General features: G+C 31.8%; 2 protein-coding genes across 3 annotated transcripts; one reads left to right on the forward strand and one right to left on the reverse strand.

Moving 5' to 3' along the window:
• Positions 1 to 1,431: 1,431 nt before the first annotated feature.
• Positions 1,432 to 4,661, forward strand: LOC8267434 (probable NAD(P)H dehydrogenase (quinone) FQR1-like 1). The gene is made up of 4 exons (XM_002518546.4): positions 1,432 to 1,687; positions 3,264 to 3,357; positions 3,785 to 4,047; positions 4,244 to 4,661. Exons 1-4 carry the CDS (start codon positions 1,665 to 1,667, stop codon positions 4,473 to 4,475), a joined length of 612 nt encoding a protein of 203 aa, XP_002518592.1. The 5' UTR covers positions 1,432 to 1,664; the 3' UTR covers positions 4,476 to 4,661.
• Positions 4,662 to 8,272: 3,611 nt separating this feature from the next.
• LOC8267433 (transcription factor bHLH123) lies at positions 8,273 to 11,344 on the reverse strand. Of its 2 annotated transcripts, none has more exons than XM_015718717.3 (7): positions 10,865 to 11,344; positions 9,924 to 10,575; positions 9,687 to 9,794; positions 9,469 to 9,534; positions 9,274 to 9,333; positions 9,077 to 9,127; positions 8,273 to 8,943 (listed from the first exon to the last, which is right to left on the reverse strand). In XM_015718717.3, exons 1-7 carry the CDS (start codon positions 11,260 to 11,262, stop codon positions 8,797 to 8,799), a joined length of 1,482 nt encoding a protein of 493 aa, XP_015574203.2. In that variant the 5' UTR covers positions 11,263 to 11,344; the 3' UTR covers positions 8,273 to 8,796. The 2 variants fall into 2 exon arrangements, with proteins under 2 accessions (XP_015574203.2, XP_002518591.2); XM_002518545.4 differs by having other exon boundaries at positions 9,268 to 9,333; positions 10,865 to 11,340.
• Positions 11,345 to 17,496: the final 6,152 nt, after the last annotated feature.

Genomic DNA, 17,496 nt, shown 5'->3' on the forward strand with positions numbered 1-17,496 from the left:
ATCATTTTCCAGATTACTGATGTAGGAGATATGACATTGTAATAGTTTACTGCACTTACTGCTCTCAACAGAACACTGTGATCGCTAATACAATCTTTTTTATTTAGCAGCCAATCTGTTATCCTCACGAAGAACATGTATTTCCCATTCCTTTCCAACCATATTAAAGATAAGCATTAATCAGATTCTGCAAAACTTTAGATCACTGAGTTATGTTTATTTTTTTGACAATACATCAAGATATTGAGTTCAATCATGCCCATTATCTGTCCTGTCTTTTCTGGTTTTCCTTTTCTTTAGTTAAGAAATAGTAAGTTACGATAGAATAAGGTGAATTATTTCTTGGTGTCAGACTATCTTAAATTCCAAGTTAGTATAGCAGGTGATATCCATTTGACATTGAAATCAATTAGCTGTTATATAATCATCTTGTTCCCTATGGAAACAGAAGAATATAAGTTTCTTCTTCTTTTGTGCACCATAACTATCCCACTGTCCCCCCATTTAAATAAGCAAAGTCAATGATTTCGACTGTCTGTCTAACAATTTGATGAGATGCATCAACTCTCTCTCACTCTGTGTCTAGAAGCATTTTTTATTTTCTTTAACTCTGTATTTATATTTCAATGCAATTTGATATTTAAAAAACTTACATTATCAAATATTTAAACCAGTTATTTGAAATTCGTGCATGTATTTAAAAAACATGAAAAATTCATTCTTTCAGTATTTCAAAACACGATACTTATCCATTTACAGAATCCTTTCTTGTTAGTAAGTAGTAAGTGAGGAGATTATACAAATTATATAATATTAAAAGGCATAGGATCAGATTAATCTCATGGCTAAGATTCTTTGCACTTGCTACATTTGAGAAGAAAAAAGAAATTAAAACAAGGAAGCAGCTCAAAGAGTAAAATAAACCTGTACAGAACAATAATAAAAAGTGAATCTAAGACTTTGCTTTTGAATAATGACTAAAAGTGATTTTTGAGGGGTTAACTTTGTTATTATATCAATGAATTAAGAATATGAAAATTTACAAAATTTAATAGTCCTAATTATAAAAAAAAATGTCGAATCTTTTCAATATTTTGCAATTTTGTCCAAATTTTCTAATATTAGCATCAACAATTGCTTTTTTGTTCTGATATTAATCGACACAGATCTCAAAATTAAAATGACAAGGGATCATGAAATGGATGACTACTGGGTTTGGATAAAATTGAAACAAAAGTTTCAAATCATATTAGAATTACAAAAATTAAGAAGTTAAAGCCAAAAGTGAAAATAGGCAAAATCACCTCCAACCCCACCATCTTTGTTTTGGAAGGAGAAAATGTTGGGGAAAAAAGAAGAAAAGTACGTAAATGTGGTAAAGTACAGATGTTGAACCGGGTAAGGCTCTGAGAAGCTCGTTCGTATCTGCGCTCCAGCCTCTTACCGTTAGATTTTAAAAATTGATAATTTTTAGAGGTTAGTGCCTTTTTAAACCTTTTCACTCGGATTAATTTTAATATAAATAAAACAAGGGCCACTTCTTCTCCTTCACTCTCACAAATTCACTCTCTTTTCTCTCTTTTTCAAAAAGCCGTCTCATTTATATTATCTTAAAACGTTTTTGGCCAAAACCCACTGAGGCAGAGAGATTTAGACCTCTATCAATGGCTACAAAAGTCTACGTTGTGTAAGCATTATCAACTATCTATCTCTTTTATCTTTCTTTCTTCCTTTTTTTTTTTTCCTTTCCTGGGTTCTTGTTTTTTTTTCCCGTTTCTTGATTTTGTTTCTTTTGTTGTGCATTAATGTTTAGTTGCGCTTTTCTTGATTTCCTTTTCATGTATTTTACTCGGATAATTACTGGGTTTGGTTCTTTCTATTGTTTTAGTCGTTATTCGTTTGTGCTGATTGTTGTTCATTTTTCTTTTTTGGCTTGGTTTCTTTCTTTTTAGTGAACATATGTTATAAGGCTCCACTTGATCTTTGTATTTGTCACCCAAATACCAGTACTGATTGAATTTTATTTGATTTCGCTGAGGGATGAGATTGTATGCACTTGATCTTGGCCAGAGCGACTGAGAAGTAGCCAAGATACAGGAATATGATTGCGGTCCCTTTTGTTTCATGTGCAATCCAGAAACATTGCAATAGATAGACAGCTCAGAAAGAAAAGAAAATTCAAGGAGATTGGATGACAAACGTTTCATGTGTTTATTGTGCATCCATTTATAACAGTTGTCATCATAACATGACACAATCTAGAAAACATATGGCCTAATTAAGTTTTTTTCTTTTTTTTTTTTTGAATCTCTTTTCCTTTTTATATTTTCTGCTTTTACCCTTCCCTTTGTAGAGGATCCTTAGTTTTTCTTTCATCCACATTTGATAGCTGTATGGAACATTAGTGCGAAAATAATGCTTTTCAAAGTTTGGCCCTAATAGTGATGCCTGACATATATTTCAAAATAACTTATCATGAGAGTTAAACAATGAGCTTGACGGAATCAGCAAGCATTGTGCACATGATTAGGTATTAACCAAGAAAAAGTGATGGTGAAACTGGACCTACTCTTTGAAATTATAATTGAGAAAGGAATTAATGCTAGCTTCATGCTTTTAGAGCATGTGGTCCCAACACTTAATCATTGTTGAAATTAGTTATTGCATAAAAAATTTTAATATGCATAAAGCATCATCAATGGCTTTCATTTTCAATGGCCTGGCCACACAAGGATCTGCTCTGTTGATGTTCTTCTGTTTCATTCTAGAAAACAAACTATTCCCATTTAGATAAAGATTGTAGATTTATTGAAGCGCCAGGATATCTTGTCAGAGAAATTCATACTTCAATCATTTTCTCCTTGTATTTGGGTAGACTTATTGTGCACATACAACAATGCTTTTGTGGTGATTAATATGTCACCCTTAATGGATATCAAGTCCTTGAAAGTTACATCTCTTGATATGGACTTGCATATTCATTATACTGTCACCGTATGTACTGTTCCTTCAAAGCTTCCTTGTTTTTCTTTCATTATCATGAAACTGAAGTAACATATGACATAATTTTTATTACCTTAGTGCTAATGTTTCTTTCACTTTCAGTATCATGCATTGAGAGATTATCAATGATGACTTGCTGACAACAAAGTCAATGACAAATGAAAAATTGTTACTCGGAGATATAGTTTACTTCATCCCACTGACCTGTCTTTAAACTAGATTCAAAATGATCATTGGAAACTATCTATTGCCTTCTGCAGTTACTATTCTACGTATGGACATGTTGAAAAGCTAGCTGAAGAGATAAAGAAAGGAGCTGAATCTGTGGAAGGTGTGGAAGTGAAATTATGGCAGGTTCGTGATTTTGTTAACGATCATAAACTTCTGAACTCTTGGGTTGAGAAGCATATTTTCATTCTCATTTAAATGTTGTTGGTCAGAATAAAGTCAACTGGTTTAGTATCATTTTAGTTGATTGGAGAGAAATTTCAGTTTGAATAAACAGAAGGGAACATATTAAATTTGTTAGAGCATATGTTTTTTCTGTTAACGCCTAGCCTGCTGGACGCTGAGATTTTTAACCTAGTAGAGAGGAAAACTACATCATGGTCTAGTGCAATATTAAAAACTCAGGTTGACAAGTGCAAAGGTCACTGACTGATGCCTGGATCACAATCACTTCATGAAAAATGAAGGGTGCATCATACAAGAAATTCCAACTTCTTCCTGTTGTGTTTGTTTTTCTCTCTTCTGAAATAAGAGTTGCCTGATTAATCTACAGGTACCTGAAACACTGTCAGAAGAGGTTCTTGGCAAAATGGGTGCACCACCTAAGAGTGATGTACCTATCATTACACCGAATGAACTTGCGGAGGCTGATGGGTTGCTTTTCGGTTTCCCTACTAGATTCGGGATGATGGCTGCACAATTTAAAGCATTTATGGATGCAACTGGAGGTCTATGGAGAACGCAAGCACTTGCTGGCAAGCCTGCAGGAATTTTCTACAGCACTGGTACTCAGGGAGGTGGACAGGAGACCACTCCGTAAGTTTCAATTTTCCAAGTCTTCAGCTCTTTTCCTCCATTGATTTTCTTATGCATGAGAAGCTAAAGAAAGAAACATCTAAGAAGAAAAAGAAGAAGAAACATGCTTTCTTGAGCATCTCTCATATTGACATCACATGTTCTGATTTCCTTTTATTTTTCCCCCTTCTCCTTTTTGAATTACAAAACAATGCAGCTTGACTGCCATCACACAGCTTGTTCACCATGGTATGGTCTTTGTGCCCATTGGATACTCATTTGGAGCTGGCATGTTTGAGATGGAGCAGGTGAAAGGTGGCAGCCCTTACGGCGCGGGAACCTTTGCTGGGGATGGCTCCAGACAGCCTTCTGAACTAGAGCTCGCGCAAGCTTTACACCAGGGAAAATACTTCGCTGGGATTGCAAAGAAATTCAAGGGCACTGCTTGATTTTCTCTCATACGAATCATGTCGATGTTGCTATATGTACCCTTGAAAATTCTGCTCCATTCCTGGGAAGATTTCAGTTCATGCTCTTTTGAAAAATAATGTGCCTTATGACTTGCATTATTGTCATGAGCTCACTTTCATTGCAATAGACGCATATATTAATGAGAAAAAGAAATTGCTGCTCCATTATTGTGTTTCTTCACTTCTTTAAAAAAAAATAATAATAATAATTAAAAGATCATAATAAGCCCAGAGCCACTTCCAAAGCAGAAAAGGCCAGGATCTTGTAGAATGCGGGCAGCCGCATGCTTACATGTGGTCACTCAATATGGTGTTGCACGATATCTCTGTGCAAATAATGACGGGCTAAAATATATGTAGATTCTGTTATTGACTGGTCTTTCTCCAAATACCTCGCGTAGGTTCTATTCTGCACTGCTACTTTAGGTATCTGAGATGGGTTTTGCTTGAAGGCATAATCAGTTAATAGCTTAAACAAATTGTGGCCCAAAATTTCAGGTGGTTGAATTTCAATAGAGAGGCCTAAACCCACATGATTTGAGTTGGCCTCATTGCACAAACGTGATAAGATCCTTGAAAGGTTCTCTTGAATTCGTTGGCTAATATGTTTTCATATTTTTATTTCTTTATTTTTCCAAAACTCAAAATTTAAGTTGAGATATACATAAGTCTCTTACTCATGAATATATAAGTTCTATCAAAAAATTCATCCAATAAAATGATAACATTTATTTTATATTTAATAAAACAGTTGAAAAATTAGCGAAACAATTAATTTTTAAGAAAATAAGACTGATATAAAAAAATACTATAATTTTATTAAATGAACCTTTTAATGACTTTGTGGATTAAATTCATATAATAATTTCTCAAAAAAATTGTCAAACCAAGTCTCTACTTAGCACCACTAGAAAGCCATTAATGAAGCTGGCATGCGCGAAGTTGGGTCGCTATTTTAGACATGCATGAAATCTTAGGCATTGAGCTAGTAATTTAGGAGTGCATGACTTGTCCTGTAATTAAAAAGTTAGAAACTCAGGTTTAATAGTTCTTTCCCTTTTACTGCTTAAGTTAAAACCCTCGAAACTTAAGCAAAAGTATATCTACTGCTCAAACCATCGTGATCCTTTTGGTAATACCAATTTGTGAGGTATTATTTTAGGTGTCACATCTCAGAATCAATGTCAGAAGTCCTGACTGCATTTTCTTCTTAAAAGAGAGAAGCCATCATGCACTTCTTTATCATTTAGGTCACTGTTGGATGAACTGGAGCTCTTTTAACGTGGAAGAGAATATATATTAAAAAAAATAAGGTCAAAGAAAGACATTGACAACTCAATTGGGACACCAAAAGTTCATGAGCATTGAGAAATCTAATCTTGTTCATATGAAAGAAACAAGAATAGGTACTTTGAAATGTTAGTGCTTAATTTAAGCTATATATGTTTGGGTGTTGTCGATATGCTGGGTTATGTAGGATTAGATTCAAAGTTGGAAGAGAAAAAGAAAAAGAAATAACCCTTTTCAAGCAAGTGAAACTTATAGCATAAGACAACAGTTGAGCTTTGTCCATGATTAGCCAAAACAAGGAAAAGAAACTATGCCATTAACTGCTGCAAGAGTCACAAATACTTTTATATATACTTTCTTTAACATCAACAATGATGCGTAGATGCTTTTCCTTTTTAGTATTCCTTTTATGTTATTTCTTCTTTCTTTTCTTTCTTTTTATTAACTAATCTTAGCTTAGAAAAAAAAATGATTATTTAGAATTGAATTCTCCAGTGAGGGTACTCGAGAGCAATCGGTACCGATCCTGATGCTTGAAGCTATGGTATAATACCCATCAGCCGATCAAATTTGAAAGTCACCATAAAAGATAATAAAAGAAAAGTGCTCAGGGATACCAATCAAGAGAAGATATAAGCTATTAAAGTGCTTTTTCATGATTAGTCATTTGTCATATGGATTCTTCAATACTAAGCTTTCCTTTAAATTTTTTGCATGCTTGATTGAACTCTTCATCAATTTGTTCTCTACAGTTCTGTCAATTATTTTTGCTTTACAGGCTTGAATATAAACATTTATCTTTTCATTCATTTGAAAGCTATAGAATTTAAGATATGTATTTTTGGAACTAATTAATATAAGTTCTTTTTACTTATTTAAAGATTCATGTTCCCTATTTTTCATATGAAATTGTTTAATTTATTTTATTTTTCGGCACCAATTAAAATTCTAATTTAAAATTAGACAGCTCTAAAAACGACCCTTAAAATGAAATGAGTTATATCCAGATGGTTGATTAGCAACTCTAGCATCAATTGCTTCTCTTCAACAACTATATGAAAGGACAACTTCTATATTGGCTTTTGGCAGTTGATAAATTCCACTCAGAAGTAGTTTAGATAATATAGTAACAGATCACAAGCTTTAAGTGAATTTTTAAGGTACATTAGTTTATATATATGCAACCGATGACCATAACCCCTTGCGAAGGTAACAATGACCAAACTGATAGCCTAACTGAAGCTTTTTGCATCTCACATTTTGCCAAGTTACATAAAATCACACGATCTAACAAGCAGTAGAAGAAGCTATTTTTTTGTCTGGGAAATTTGATGAAAGTTTCTTTTAAATTCTCTACTAGGGTAAAGTGGCTAACTCCATGAAAATATGTATACCGGAAAGACTGATTATTCATAATTATTACTACTGTGGTTTTCGGTATAACTGTATGGTTTGGCTATTTTAGTTCAAAAATCTCGCCCTTTCTTTGCAAAAAGAAGCTATCATCCCAGCAAAGGAAAGATTCGGCTGTTTACCTGTTTTGAACAAAGTTATAGAAGAAGTTTTGTACATAATCATCAATATTATATATATGCAAAGGATATTTAAAACAAGAACTGTATCAATTGTTCATCAGATGTTACGTATATATGTGAACATGGGAAGCTTTGCAATTGGTTTATTTGCAAATGTTATGTTAATAAGTTTCTTTGTTCTTAGCATGCAATTAAGTAACAAGTCGTGCAACTTTTGTACAAAAAGAGTGGGTGCCCGGACTTTACTTTCAACAATAGTTATCATTTCCTTTGCAGAATGAACACAACAACAAAACAACAATGAGTTAAGACAACAGTAATTATGGCAACACACAGGCTGCATATCTATTTAGACATGCTGGATAAAGTTGTAAACAACAATCGTCCTATGTTTAAGCAATAGTTCTTATATAAGTTAACACAAATTATTAAGTTGAGATTATCAATTAATTTGGTGGGTTTTTAACAGCGATTAAGGTTCATTACTAAAGCAACCCACAATTGGCAACTTGGCAGTAGATCAATCTTGTGCCATATATATATCAGAGGAAATCATACTTTTATTTACTTTTCTTTTTGAACTTAGTTTTTATTAAGTTGAGATATACATTAGATTAATTCTCACACTGAAAATAAGGACCTGAAAAAATGTATTTAAAAGATTTCTTTCCTCTTATAACACATTAGACAGAGAAATAAATAAACAAAAACCCTAAAAGCAGGAACAGTGGGCCGCCCTCTGACTTCTGACTTTCACTTGCACATTCCAAACATATAAACAAATGAAAAAGTTATAACACCAATCAAATGAGCTCCACTCACTTGTATTTTTGAAATACAATCCAATGAGTACAACTATCTTTTAATTTCTTTTTTTTTTTTCCTTTTCTTGAATTGTAACAGTAAATTAATAAGTGGGTTTGCTAGCTCTATACATCCACAAATGTATACTTTGCGACAGGAACAAAAGGCTTTATATTCAACCCCTTCTGCTAAATTCAGCTTTTAATCAACAACAATTCTTTCTTCTTCTTTTTTTTTTTTCCAAGTTAAATTTTTGCTAAATTTAGCACTTGTTCCTGTGCTTGATAACCAGAACCCAGCTTTACATTACCTATGAATAATACTTGGGTGGTTACAGATATCAAATCTGTATAAATATAAATATATATGTCTTCAAGAGTCCCCTAATCATTTGCTAGCCTACATCATTCTGCTTGTAGCTGGCCCAGCATTGCCTGTCCATCTTTGAAGGGTGGTCACTTCCTTTTTCTTCACCTCTCTTTTATTTTCTTTTCCTCTTTTTCTTTGTTTTCTTTAGCTTTTTGCTCAAGACTGGTACAGCTAGCATAACAGTTCAGCTCCTAATCTTCTTTTTCTATTGAAGTTATCATTCCCATCTTGGTTTGCTTGATACAATATTAGATATGTAGAAATCAGTTGGTACTGTTTAGCTTATCAGTTTAATCAACCCTCTACCTGAAAGTACCACCAAAAGTTGGCGTCCAGAAATCAACTGTTGTCTCGTTAGCTACAGGAAATGTGCTTGAGATAGGCACAAGACATAACCCTCGGCTTTTTAAATCTTGCTTTAACCCTTCTGTCTCCTTCAGTTTTTCTGCCTATGAAAAGTATATGATTAAATGTATCAATATCACTAAGCAGAAGATTGATCTTTTTAAGTCATCAAATTTAACTATTAATGTATAGTGAAAGTAATGGTTTAAAAAAAACCCTGTGTGTTTATGTAGGTACCTGTTGATGTTGAATGGGATTGCCATTTTTCATATAAGGAGTACTTAGAACCTGCAACAATTAGGGAAAAAGGAAAATTAATTACGTAATCGTTAGATAGTTTCAAATTGATAATATTGTTTCTATCGAGTTGGGTTTGCATTGTATTATTTTTTATAGTTTTAAAACAAGAAGATAAGAATATAACATACACTGACTTGATCGTGAAGGAACTTAATGTATTCGATGGCTTCATGGAGAACAGATGCAGTATCGGTCTGAAAGGAACATACACTATAAATTAGATTCAGTTTTTTAACCAAAGCTTGAAACTTTCAAATTAAAAAAGAAAAATTACGGTCATCGTACTCTTTTGCTAAAGTTAGAGAAACAAAAAATATCCAAAGACTCACTTTTCCAAAAGGTGAAACCAATTGCTGAAGGGCAGTTATTCGATCCCCTAACTTCTCTTTCCGGACCTGATAGCAAAGGGTATCACTCACTTAATTTTCTTTATAAAATGCAAAGATGATAAAAAGCATAAGGAAACAAAACTTGACAGAATTAAAAAGCTCAAAGTTACCACTAGTCGAAAGCTTTGATTGAATAGATATATAAATGTTTTCTATACCTTGAAGGTTGGTAGTGGAGATGGTGTTTCAATTCTAGCCCTTTTGATTGCTGGTTCACTTCCTTTTTTAACCACCGATCCTGAGTCTCGAACTTGTTCATTGTTAGGCTGAAATTAATGACAAAGCACCCACAAAAGGAATTAGTTAAAAACGCCTTGGTTCTCAAGTCTATCGAATGAAGTAAGATAACGAGTAATGACTTTATTATAATGATGATCCTGAACATGAATCTTTACCTTTAAGGTGACGTTGGGGCAATTGGGTTTCTCTTCAAAAGTTGGCATAAGATATTGTGGCTGAGAATTATTAGATTGTACAAAACTGGCTTTAATATCGTTTAACGCAGTTGCGCTGCCTGAGGGATTCCAAAAGGGTGTATTATTAGAGAAGTGCAAGCCACCACCTGCTGCAGGCTGCTGCTGTTGCTTTGGCAATGAGGTTCTTATATAAGGAACAAGTTTAGACCAAGAAGGGGATAGTTCATTCAATATGGTCCCGTAATTTGACGGCGAAGCATAGTTCATCGTCCTTTCACTGAAAAGAGATTGCTGTTGCTGTTGCTGCTGTGGTTGTGGCTGAGGATCAGGCTCATATAAACCTTGTATTACTGTTGCAGGGTAACCATAAGATGCTGATGATGACCCCATTGGAAAGCTTGTAGATAAGTTCTGGCAAGTTGTAGGATGATTTAGCCTTTGTTGTTGCTGATGATCTAAAGAGAAATCTTGATTTGTTGCTTTATAAGCATTAATGGTTGAATCTTCTCCTATACTAGTAAAGCTCTTTGGACTCCAATCTTTTTGGATTTGGGAAGTATTATTTAGTCCTGAAGTATTCATATCTTCTTGTAACATGGAATTGTAACTTTCACCTCTTCCATTTCCTCGGCTGCAAAAAGAAAATCAAATCTGTTTAATATGAAAAAAGAAAAAAGATAAGAAAAGAACTTTTGCCACTTGATGCAAAGAAAGGAAAAAAAAAATGATCATATTGAGTTCCTTTTCTAAAGAAAACCATAAGCAAAGTCATTAATTAGTTATTCTTTCTTCTAACTTGAAGTTGAAGCTTTTATTTAAACTATAATTGGGAAAAGAAAATACCTTTTTAGAAAAAAAAAGTATTGAATATAAGAGCTTAATCTTGAATCTTGATTAAAAAACGAAAAAAGAGTACTTACAGTAAGGTTTGGCAGCTCCAATCTGAGGATGGTGACGACGAAGAAGAAGAAGAAGAAATACCAAAGCTCATCATTTGTAAAGTGGAATTATCCATCAAAATACTGCTACTGCCACCACTATGATCAGAATCACTCTGCTGTTGAGGTTTATGTGAATCTTGAAAAACCACAGAGTTATGATCAGAGACTAAAATAGTGTTAATATTAGTAGAATCTTTGCATGAGATTGACGACCTAGGCTTCAAATGATCCACCATATCAGAAACTAGCCATGACCCATAAGTACTACTCCCTAAGTCATGACCTGCAGAGCAAGGTGACGAGCCACCCATGAACATATTTTTCGACAAGCTCCACCAGTTCCCGCCGCAAATTCCGGTCTGAAACTCTTCTGCCATGACCAAGAATTATTTTCTTTCCTATTGTTTCTCTTCTTGTTTTGTTTTGTGACCTTGATATATATATATATATATAACTAGCTCTCTATATTATTAATATATATATATATATTATATATATGTATGGGCTATGGTTAGAAGTATAATTTATAAATGAAACCGTTGTAGGGTACGGCCATGGAAATTACCAGAAACTTAGTTGACAAATCAATGAGGATGATTGGACAAATGAGGGAAGGCATTTTTGAATCGAATTTTTTCCTTTCTTACTTTAAGTCTTTCTAAATTATTTTTGTCCCCTTTTCTTTTCTGCTTTTGGTAAGATTTTTTTTTTATTTTAAAATTTCGGAGGGTTCTTTCTCTGATTTATTTATTATTATTTTAGAATTTATATAGTAATTAATTTACTTCTGTTCTTGGGAATTCTTTTAGCTTATAAGTAAAGGGATGTGGAGGTGTGATGATGATCAATGTCCAAGTTTTGGACCTGTAATATATACTTTTATTATAAGTATAAATCTAATGGCTGATATTCTTTTGTCGATTATATTTAATATTATATGAAAAAGAAAAAAATAGTTGTATAAATAGGGATATAGATAAACCTGAGAATTGGTCCCAATTTTATGATATTATTATATGGGTTCTGCTTCTCTAGTCTAATTCCTTGCGCGTGACAGTCACCTGTTTATTATGAGACGCCCAACCCAACTTTTTGCCTCACCAAATTCTCTCTTCCTCTTAAATCAATATTCCTTGATACTTATTTATTCTGACTCTATTATTCCAAATTATTATATAAATGATAACTAAAGAATTTTCTTTAAATCATGAGCTGAGTCGGAGAATAAAATAATAATAAACAATACTAATTTATTTTTACTAATATTTTTATCTATATATGATATGATATTAGTATAATATTTTTATAAAATCTCCTTTTGACTTTGAGACAATATTAATAGTAATTCCTCTTGGATTTACTCTGCACAATTAGATAAAAATTGAATTTTTTGTGCGTTAACTTAGGTAATGATTGCCTATACTTTAGATATATATATCTCCCTGTGAATAAATAAATTTTTTTATATTTTAATATTAAATAATAATTATCGTTTATCCAATAAACATTGTAGTTGATTTTAATACTTTGACGTGTACTAATTTACTATTTTCCCTACTTATACTTAACCTTGACGACTGTGGTTTTTAGTACATCCAATAATATCTCAACAAAATATGTTATGACATAGGTATGTATATATTAAGTCACTTTATGAAGCAATCAAAGTTTAATTATGTTTCCTAATATCAAAAGACATGGCCACACGTATGGTATTACGTACAATTAAGAGCTGTGTAAATTTAAAAAAAAAAAAAAAGGTTTGCTATTCATACAATTGTAATCAAATAATTAAAGTTGAATAGTAATGCATAAATGATTGTGAACATCGTTTAAAGTGGATACTTTGCGTGACCCTTTTGTCTCTGCATAATTTCCAAGCCTAATGGTCTTATATGGCACTGATTACTCCATTTAACCATGCAACAGGATAATTACACAAATACAATTCTAAAAAAAAAATAAAATAATCTGACCCTTTTTCACCTAATGTTGTTTCGTTTTCTTGTAGTTTTTATGTTCTTTGAGCAATATATTCTCTTTTTTTTTTTTTGGTATTGACAAAAAATAGAGTTGGTAGAAATATAATTAATTATATATTTTTAAATTATCGAATATCAACTTATCACACAATTTCATTTATGGATAATTTTACACTACAGTTTTAACCAAAACAAAAAAAATAACTCTTTTAATTTATAAAATAAATCTTTGAAATTAAATATAAAAAAAAAATCTTTAAACATAAATTAGGCAATAAAATAATAATCACAATCTTTGTGTAGCTAGTAAGGTAGTGTAGCTAGTTCAGTGGCTTAGTTGATCAAACTTAATTTATTTTATTCAAATCAACAAAATTAATGTCTTACACACAAATCATTAGTCAAACAAATAAATAAACACATCTAGCTACTTGATAATATTGTTTAACCCAAAATTTCTCTTACAGATGCTTAGTCATAATACAGCACTGTTCGAGTTACGTATAAGATTGCAAATTCAAATTTTAATTAGAATCTAATAAAATTATTTTTGTATATGTATAAAAAAGAAGTTCAATGCAACTGTAACACCAAAATTAGGATTTTTATATTTGAGTTACATCATTCATATGTGTCATTGAGGGTGTTTGGTTTAAAAGTTTGATGCTGTAAATAATTATTTTTCACTTAACATTTATATTAAAATGTTAAGTAAAGACTTTAAAAACAATAGCTGACAGCTCTATTTTAAAATTTTTTCTTATCAGATGATAATTAATTTAATTTTTATTTTATTTGAATATTATTATCCTATTTAACAATAACTTATTTTAAATTGATATCATATAATTAAATTTTTATATTTTAAAATAAATAATTATTATCTTAAAATTATTTTTAATAGTTAAATAATGATAATATTTAAAATTAAAAATTTTTATCAATAAAATTTAAATTTTAATTTCTATAAATATTATTATTATTTAAATAATTTAAATTTTATATAATTAAATTTTTATATTTTAAAATAAATAATTATTATTTTAAAATTATTCGTAATAGTTAAATAATAATAATATTTAAAATTATGGTATTTGAAATTAAAAAATTTTATCAATAAATTTAAATTTAAATTTCTATTTTTAAAATAATTTATAGAAATATTTTTAATAATAAATACAATTGAGCTAAATAAAATTAACTATAAATTTTTTAATTATTATAAATTATTTTTATTAATTTATATTATTAAATATAATAAAATATATTTAACGATAAATTATACATTCAATGTCATTTAACATACTAATATCAACAACTAATAAAATTATATCAAACGGTTTAATTTATCAGCTATCAGTTATTAGTTATTAACTATCAGCCACTAGCTAAGAGCTGCATTGATGAGTCGAACCAGTCAGACTCAAAGATTAATATCTTTTGAACATGGAAATGAAAATTTTAACATTGTAATGAAAAAGTAAAAAGAAAAAAAAAAGTTCATACCATCAGTTGACTTGGAAAAACATGAAAAATCAAACAGGTAAAGTTAGGTCAGAACCGTGATTCTTAAAAACCAAAGAAACTCTCTAATTAATACTTAACAAGTTTACTTGAAACTATCATATATATAATAATATAAAGCTGAACTCCCAATATGGAGTTTATAGTAGAAATCAAGTAATGATTTAGTTTTGCGACAAGTGTCATCAGTATTAGTTGGTTTTCCTGCATTCAAGGGTTATGAAAATTCAAGAGTTAGAAGAGTCCAATAGTTCCTCAAAACTCTTACATTCTATATTTATTTAATAGTTGATGCTTGATTTATAAATACAATGGTTCATTTTTATTTTTTGTAAGTGCATGTCTTTATATGATTTTATTTATTGATTTGTATTCATAGTTTTTTTATGATATGTATTTTTAAAAGCAGAACATATATTTAAATATTTTAATTTTAATCATTTAGTATTCTAACAATTTAAACTTTTAATTTAACATAATCAACCTATATATTCAATATTAAATATTTTTAATTTTAATTTAATAGAAATGTAAATTTTATTTTTTATAATATTTAAAGATTTATGAATAATATATATGAACATATTGAATAAAGTTAAATATTAAAAAATATTTAAATTATTTATCTTAAATCCTAGCGTGAAGTTGGAGCATTGCTTCCATATAAAAATACATGTTGCTTTATATTTCTTTTACCTAAAATTCTTTTCTCAAAGGATGATGAAGTTTAATTTGGAAATAAACACTAAAAATTTATAAGAAATATTTTGTTTTTAATATATAAAAATCGTGATCCGTATTAGTCAGATACAGTTAGAAGCACATAGCTCCAGATGGTAATCAATGGTGGCAGACTAACAGATAATAATTATAATGGACCACTATCCAAATAATAATGACTAATCTCCTGATTTCTTACAGAAATAACAGTCTGACAGAGGGGATAACTTTTATGGTACACAGCCCTAACTATTTATTACATAATTCTTGTGAGTTGTAATGAAATTACTCTGTGTTTTGCGGCATGCTATTCTGTTAGCAATAATAATGTACTTGGTCAAGAGATGTTAACTAACTGACCATGTCTTTAGGAATATAGCTAGTCTTTAGGAAGCTAGCCTATTCTTAGGAATTGTTGTTAGATTGAGTAGTTAGTTCATTATTTTTTTCTTATTTAAACTCCTGTTGTTAGATTGAGTAGTTAGTTCATTATTTCTTCTTATTTAAACTCCTAATTTTCATCTAATAATACAAGGGGATTGTAGTGCATTCAAACTCTTCAACATTTGGTATCAGAGCCTGGTTCTTCGGGGCTATTCTATTCGATTTATTTGAGTGCACATAAACATTTTAGCTATACCTTCCGTAGTCTTTGTTTCACAAAGATGCAGAACGAAGGTGGAAACAACTTTGCGCAACCTTGTATTCCCTGATTCGATGGAGACTACGAGCATTGGAGTCTCCTGATGGAAAATTTGCTGCGCTCAAAAGAGTACTGGTGTGTCATCGAGACTGAAATTCCTCTCGATGACGATACACAATCTGTGATCAACCAGAAGGCATTGGAGGAGTTGCGCCTCAAAGATTTGAAGGCCAAGAATTATCTGTTTGCTGCTATCGATCGAGCCACCTTGAAAACTATCACCAATCGTGACAACGTACTTTGGGAGGCAATGCAAATCAAGTTTCAAGGAAATGAACGAGTGCGAAGGGCACAACTCAATCGTCTCAAAGGCTCGTTTGAAATGTTAGCAATGAAACCTAATGAAAGTATCACAGCCTACTTTACTCGTATCATGGTCATTGCAGTAGCTATGGAGAATGCATGGATGATATGCAGATTGTGGAGAAAATTCTTCGATCTCTAACAAAGAAGTGGAATTTCGTGGTGTGCTCCATTGAAGAATCCAAGGATATAACGACTTTAACTATTGATGCACTTCAAAGTTCGTTATTAGTCCATGAACAAAAGTTTATGAAAGACAAAGAGGTGGAGAGTGATGATCAGGTCTTGCAAGCTGCACATGATGATCGAACATATGCACGCGGGCAAGGCCGATGAAGGATAGCATTCCGAGGACACAGTAGGGGTCACAGCAGAGGGAATTCATCCAGGGAGCATATCATGTGCTACAAATGCCACAAGCTAGGACACTTTCAATCTGATTGTCCAGATTGGAAGTATGAAGCTAATTGTGCAGAAAAGGATGAGGAGCTAGTGTTAATGACATTGCATTCTACTGGTACAAAAAAGAATGGATGGTACCTAGATTTAGGTTGTTCCAATCACATGAGTGGAGATCGTACATGGTTCACCACACTGGATTCAAGTTTCAAAAGTTCTGTCAAACTAGGCAATGGAAAGAGAATGCAAGTACAAGGGAAAGGTAACATCAAGGTAACATTGAACAATAAGATTTGTGTTATCTGTGATGTTTACTATATTCCTGAGTTAACCAACAATTTGTTTAGTCTTGGACAATTCCAAGAGAGAGGTCTTACTATTTTGATTAATAAGGGGGCATGTAGAATATTACATCCAAGCAAGGGGCTGCTCGTTCATACTACCATGAGTCACAATAGGATGTTTCTCATTTTTCCAGATGTCTACAAGTCTCTTGTTCAAGCAACATGTATGCTTACCACTAGCACCATGGAGACTACCTCACTATGGCACAGACGCTTTGGTCATTTAAACCACCAGGCACTTCTACAGCTTCAAACTAAGAACTTGGTTCGAGGAATACCAGCATTAGAAAAGGCCACTACAATTTGCAAAGATTGTTTGCTTGGCAAACATCATCGTCTGCCATTTCCACAGAAAAGCACTTGGCGTGCCACTCAAGTTTTAGAACTTATTTTTGCAGATCTATGTGGCCCTATTCAACCAGTAAGTCTTAGTGGCAAGAGATATGTTTTGTGCATTATTGATGATTTTAGTAGGAAGACGTGGGTTTATTTCTTAGCTGAAAAATCAGAGACTCTTCACTTCTTCAAATGTTTTGTACGCATGGTAGAAAAGGAAACAGGTCAAGCTGTAAAGTGCTTAAGGACTTATCGATGTGGTGAATTCAACTCAGTAGATTTCAAAACCTTCTGCGAAGA

The sequence above is a fragment of the Ricinus communis genome, chromosome 5 (genome assembly GCF_019578655.1).
Source record: "Ricinus communis isolate WT05 ecotype wild-type chromosome 5, ASM1957865v1, whole genome shotgun sequence".
Taxonomy (NCBI): domain Eukaryota; kingdom Viridiplantae; phylum Streptophyta; class Magnoliopsida; order Malpighiales; family Euphorbiaceae; genus Ricinus; species Ricinus communis.